Source organism: Branchiostoma belcheri, unplaced genomic scaffold (assembly GCF_001625305.1).
Source record: "Branchiostoma belcheri isolate BF01 breed outbred unplaced genomic scaffold, Haploidv18h27 scaffold4, whole genome shotgun sequence".
In the NCBI taxonomy this organism is placed as follows: Eukaryota; Metazoa; Chordata; class Leptocardii; order Amphioxiformes; family Branchiostomatidae; genus Branchiostoma; species Branchiostoma belcheri.
In genome coordinates, this window is record NW_017804020.1 from 6407669 (window position 1) to 6413814 (window position 6146).

Here is a 6146-nt window from a genome sequence, read left to right on the forward strand (position 1 = left end):
CATTGACCTTGGGCTGTCATGTTGAAGTTTGGTGTTTTGTAGTCAATCAATTCCTTTGAAGTTTGATATTCACAGCTGATATGTTTCCAATCTGGGTAAATGAGAGGAACTGAAAAAGACAAAACACAATAAATTCAGCATTAGTATTGTAACTGCTTGCCCAAAAACATCTACTAGTATCTTGTTTTCAAAAGTAATCTCTATGCAGATGTTGAAAGTGAAGTTGGTAGCATTTTTTTTCAGAATTGAATTCATCCCTGGCGTTGTTACATACACATGCATGTGTCAGTGTGTAAAATAAAATGTATGCATGTTGCCAATAATTTCTATCCCTTTGTCTGTGTGTAATATTAGCGCCAAAATAAGCTTTGATTATACAGTTTTAAACAACCTTTTGTAGACACTGTTAAGATGACATTTACGGCACTTTCGTGATGACTAGAGATTATAAAACATGATGACCACTGCTGATCACATAAAGCACGTGCATGTTTCAATTGACCCGTTTTAGTGATTCATTTATACAAATGTTATGGAAGGCAAAATTAACAAAAATGATACAAGGTAGATCCCACAGAAACTTCGTTTCTTATAGGACAAGATGATTGCTACTATGTACCCACAACAACTCACCACAGGGCGCGACTCAAGCCGGAAAAGATTCGTCTTTCTGCTTGTTCTTCCTCACCTAGACCGGGTGGGCGGCCATTTTGCAGCTGTTCGACTGCATCGAAACAAAAAAAAAATGTATCAAAGACACCTGTTATAGATCAATGATTGGATTTGATTCAACAGATATCACATAAGATTTTGATAATTTGATTTCTAATAATGATATCTTAACTATATTTTCTTATGGTGTTTAAACTAATATATTCTACTTTATTCTATTACGTTTCAGCGCGATGATTTGTCCTGTCGTGCTATGGACGATACCAACATTAAGAGGTGTGATGTAGATTCTAGACATCTTTTGTTGTTGATAGAAACAGCGTTTAAATAGCAACAAATACCTTATGATTACACTGATAAATACAATACATATCTATAAATATCGTCTATTTTTTCACACAATTAATTCAAAACCTTTATATAAAAGAAACTCATCCGTTTTCCACTATGGCTCCGCCCCTTACGTCACAGAACTGCACCCACGTGTCCACAAGTTATTTTCCACAAAGGCGCGGTAAACAACAGTCCAGTTTTGGCGCGACCCGACACAACCTTGTCAACATGATGGCTTCAGACGGCGTTAACGGCACTCCAGGCTGCCGATTCATTAAAGAAGAGGTTCGTAAACCCTTTGATATAGTTGGAAGCTAGAAGCTGATGGAAAAGGGTGTTTTTATAGGATGTTTTGAAATCTGTCGTTGACGTATGGTATGGTACGCAGTGAAAATCACGTAGTCAAACCCGCCCGGATCCTTGCATAATTTGATAAATATATGAACTTAAAAAACGTGATTTCAGATTTGTCAGCTGCTCAGTTTAAATTAATGTTACAGCAAATGTCACCACCTTTGCGTTTCTGGTGTCATAGAATAATAATAACTGGAGATAATTACGGGTTCCAGGGAGCATAACGTACCTTATTATTCACACTTCAGTGCCCGGATCTTGTTTTTCGCGTGTTGATTTATGATAAGTCGAAATCAGGCACGTTTTCTGTATCACAGAACGCCAGACGGTTAAAAGACAGGGACCAGAATGTTTTAGCAAAACCTTCAAAAGAGAAGGTTGACATTCAAAAGAGAAGGTTGACAGATATGTAGATGACCTTATGCACTTTTGCCCTAGTTTTTGGGTCACCTGGCCGTACATGTGATGTCACCTGCCTATCATTGTCCTTAGTTTTGTTTTTCCTCAGAAGTCAATATCTCAAAGGTAAAGGGGATACCAGTTTTTTTTTCAAATAAAATGAATTATTGTTTTGCTTATCAAGTCATAAGGTAGGCATGTAACTTATGTAGGAGCCAAAACAGGATGAGGATGGTCCAAAACCATAAGAAAACCTTTGTGTAAAAGGCTAGGTGTGGTAATCTGTGACTCAAACTTAAGTTGACAACCTGGGTAGGGGACTGCTATTGAGGACTATCATGTGGATAGATTTATGGTGTCAGCTGCAGAAAATCCATGCCTCACTGTTGCTGTAAAAATGTGCCACCCCCTTATACTAGTATCATAAACTTTGATAAAGAGAATTGCAGGTGTCAAACAGTGCTGAAGGATTATTTATACTCTTTTGCACAGGGCACAGGTGTAATCATGTTATACTATCATAGCTTCAGGCTATGAGTAAAATGACTGTACTAGGATGCCATTTATCCCTTCCATCAGTACAGAGAGTATATTGTTTCACTGGATACTGTTTAGATGTAGAATGTTCAGTAAAAAAAGTCAACATAACAATATCTTTTTTTATGTTACGTGTATAGTACATCAACCAGAATACATTAGGATGTCGGGGACAAATCAAGTTCACTTCTTGCCTCTGGGTTATTCTTGAGTATGGTAGATATGCCGAGAAGTTTGAACTTTGGTCCACTGTGCTAGCCTGACATATAATGACAGATGGAGGTAGCCTGGGTGTTCTTGATTTCTCATACACCAGAGAATGTTCTGACATAGCCTGCATGCCATCTATAAACTGTTGTAAAATGGAACTCATTGCCAGATAATACTATAGCATTGAATGATATGTTAGTCCATGTGGTTGGACATCTAGAGGTTAGATGCCGTTTGATGCATATATGTAACATATGTGAATGTTATTTGCAAGTTATTGCTTAATTGCAGTCAAACAGGCAGCAATATAGAACATTTGAATATGTTACAGAGAAAACACAAATAAAGTCGATGAATAAAATTGGAGTAAGTACACATGTCTACTTCAGCTGTACATGGGTTTGAGTTCTTTTATGCAGCTCTGTATAACCAGCCATTATACTGTTTACATGTACAGGCTTAAGCCTGGAAACTGGATCTTTTCATAGATAGCCTATTACAGTATTAGAGCTGGCCTGGACTTACAGCTGGTATGGTTACATGTAGCATTGAGACAAAGGCATGTGGGCCTGTGGGGTCATGCACCCATGCATAGGGGGGGAAGGGTCCATGCTGATAGTGCTAAAGGATACTGTGTAAACAACACTGGAGGGGTCAGAATGGGTTCATACATGGTATCATCTACACTGCATTCTCCCAAGGCTTTCCATAGAAAATGGGAGTAAAAACAGGGAAATTATGAACAAAATAACACTGCCAGTGTTTACATAATGAGAAGTAAAAATGAGGTTATGTGGTATGGTATCATGTAGACTTCATTGCAAGAATGAATTCCTCCAAACTTTTGAAGTGAAAAGAAGTGGTCAAAAAATTCCAACAAAATACTCGTAGTAGTCGTGTGATTTTTGACGGTGTAATTTTGCCCCACCAGACTGTGTACCAAGGCGAGTGGCTGTCCCTAGGAGTAACCACCTACCAAGATCCACAAGGACAGCACAGGTGAGACAGACTTTGAAAATGCCTGTTTTGTATGATTATATTTAGCCAAGCATGAACGGGCTGTACTATTTATCGTATGATTTTTATATCCAAAGACAAGTTGTTGAGACAAGTTGCATGAAATATAATACTCGAATGATGTAAGTACAGTACAGGACATGCAAGTTGTACCAAGTATCCAACTGTGATTGGTACAGGTATGACATGTTGCTTATGATTTACATGTCTTCTGTACATAATAACACGTTTGTTTGTGTTTGTGTTTGTAGAACGTGGGAGACTGTCAGAAGAACCACCAGATGTGATGGTTACAAGACTGACGGTAAGACACAATCACCCACATGCTCCTTGTTGTACAATTTCTTTTCCCTTATTCCAAAGAAATATCAGTTCAAAGTAGCAAAGTAAAATGAAACATTGTGCTGTATATACATGTACTTGACTGAGTGACATACTGACTTCAGGTGCAACAGTTGTAGCAGTGTTGAAACGAGCCCTACACTATGACCAGCTCATCCTGGTGCAGCAGTTCAGGCCGGCCATTAACGCCTTCACACTGGAGTTCCCCGCAGGTAGGGACATCAATGTTACACACTTGGTATGACTGACATGTGTCAGGAAAAAGACACGTAGACAACATTATATATATATTGTGATAATGGTCATTGCATTGTTTGAAACTACATGTATTTACAGTTGTTATTTTAGCATACCCCTGTTCTTCATTCTTCCTGTGAACAATCTTTCCTGGTCTGATTCAACAAGCCATGATTTTTTAAAACCTTTCCCATGCTGCCTAACCCCATAACCAATAAACATTTGGTGCCTACCTCATCATGCTGAAGGTTAACTGCAGCCCTTGCTTGTGTTCCCCAGGCCTGTGTGATGCAGGGGAGAGTGTGGAGGACTGTGCAATCCGAGAACTGCGGGAGGAGACTGGGTACACGGGCCAGGTCATCAGTGTCTCACCAAGTAATACCGTAGTTCTCAGTCCTTGCCTTTCCTAGTACACATACCGGGTATACCAATTCATTCTGTAGTCCCTGATTTGCACCCAGTATGCATCCTTCCAGAGACATTGTTTGGAGAAAACACCATTTGAAAGTTCCACAGTGACTTCACTTTTAGAAAGCCACTGTATACATGTAGGTGTGTGTAGCACAAAACATGCTGATGTATTGCCATGTATAGGCACCCAAACCCTGCTAGCTACACTTCGTTGGTGGATTGTCAGTGTTTTATCAATTTCCATTCTTAACCTGTCTACTGTAATGATTACTTTCTGATTCTGTTGCAGCCACCTGCATGGATCCAGGCCTGTCCAACTCCACCACCTGCCTGGTTACAGCACAGGTGAGATCTTAGCTCACCTTTACCTAAGGAATCATCAGGGTTATACTGGGTCAATGTGTAGCTGCAGACATGCATGTGCAAATGGTCTGGAAGAAAGGTTGCTAAGTGTCAACAAAAGGCTTAATTTGTGCGAGTTAGAGATGTTTTGCACACTCACTCACTCACTATCCGTTTATCGTCTAGTAAATTTGAAGATTTTTATATACAATTTTATGTTTGTTTTGTTCCAATACAGATTGATGGAGATGACATTGTTAATATCAGACCTAAACCACATCCAGGTAAGATCGGAGTCAAAGTATCACATCTGTAATTGCATCATTTAGTACTAACAAGATTGTTTCAGACAGACATTGTTTTCGCTGGAAATGTGTTGATGTGTTAAATCAGTGAAAGTCCTGTTATTGAATGATTGTACACATTGTTACCCAATTTTGCTTTTGAGAGAAATAATGGTATTGTGTGTTGTTGTGTGTCTTAGTGGGCATTTTGGTGTTAAACTAACACATTGTTTTCTTTACCCTTGCATGTTACCTTGGTAGAGGAAGGAGGTGGGTGTTGGTTGTTTTTTTTTTTATTAACATGGGTCCATCAAAACTAAAAAGTTCAAATTTTAAGGGCAACATATAGGATGATGCCCTAAATGTTACTTTTTACATGTACTAGGTCTACTGTAGCATTTGTCTGCCACATACATGTACATGTACATTGAATTAACCTACTACTGAGTGATTTTTTTTATGGGTTCACCACACCACGAAGTGGTGTGTGGTGAACCCATATTGCTTTTTCTGGTGTTTCTTCTTCTTCTTCTTCTCCTGCCATTTTTTAAATGGATTCAGCTTCTTCATTTTAGGGCCTAAGGTCCTGAAATTTGGTATGGAGGTACAGTGGGCAAATACCCCTAGGCGTTTTTTAAATTTTTGTGATACGGGCTTTTAGAATGGTTTTATTTGAGTTTTTTGGCTGTGTTATAGCAAATGTATTACTGTGTTAGTGTGCCGTGTTTACCACGTTTGGGCATGAGTCATCACAATGGAATGCAGGGCATCAACCAATAGGCATGCAGCTTTCCTCTATTCTTCTTGCTGATTGGCTGTTGGGATTTAACTTGATTAACACCTGCACAGAGCATTTCCATACTAACAGTATGTCTGTATTCAAGTGTTTTGGTAGGTATTTCAAGCTTTCCTGCTCCAGCATTGGAATGCGGGGCATGTAACGTTTTTTTTTATTTTGAAAATCAACAGTTTGCATTATGCAATTAAAAATCCTAACCAATAAAGTAG

The 6146-nt window shown here is 38.8% G+C and overlaps 2 protein-coding genes across 4 annotated transcripts in view; one reads left to right on the plus strand and one right to left on the minus strand.

Moving 5' to 3' along the window:
- Nucleotides 1–743, minus strand: part of LOC109477264 (ER membrane protein complex subunit 1-like) — a 9062-nt gene extending 8319 nt beyond the window's left edge. The window contains exons 1-2 of the mRNA XM_019778349.1: nucleotides 634–743; nucleotides 8–109 (exon numbers count right to left, since the gene is read on the minus strand). Of these exons, the coding sequence (XP_019633908.1) occupies nucleotides 8–20 (13 nt within the window). The 5' untranslated portion in view covers nucleotides 21–109; nucleotides 634–743. The remainder of the gene's footprint in view (nucleotides 1–7; nucleotides 110–633) is intronic.
- A 400-nt stretch (nucleotides 744–1143) lies between these two features.
- The window catches only part of LOC109477274 (ADP-sugar pyrophosphatase-like), a 9512-nt gene continuing 4509 nt past the window's right edge, over nucleotides 1144–6146 (plus strand). For 2 of the 3 annotated variants that reach the window (XM_019778368.1, XM_019778370.1), the window contains exons 1-6: nucleotides 1150–1290; nucleotides 3437–3504; nucleotides 3774–3826; nucleotides 3969–4076; nucleotides 4381–4476; nucleotides 4802–4857. In XM_019778368.1, coding sequence (XP_019633927.1) covers nucleotides 1234–1290; nucleotides 3437–3504; nucleotides 3774–3826; nucleotides 3969–4076; nucleotides 4381–4476; nucleotides 4802–4857 — 438 coding nt within the window. In that variant the 5' untranslated portion in view covers nucleotides 1150–1233. Of the gene's footprint in view, nucleotides 1291–3436; nucleotides 3505–3773; nucleotides 3827–3968; nucleotides 4077–4380; nucleotides 4477–4801; nucleotides 4858–6146 lie in introns of all 3 variants that reach the window. The other variant, XM_019778369.1, reaches the window with a different exon arrangement.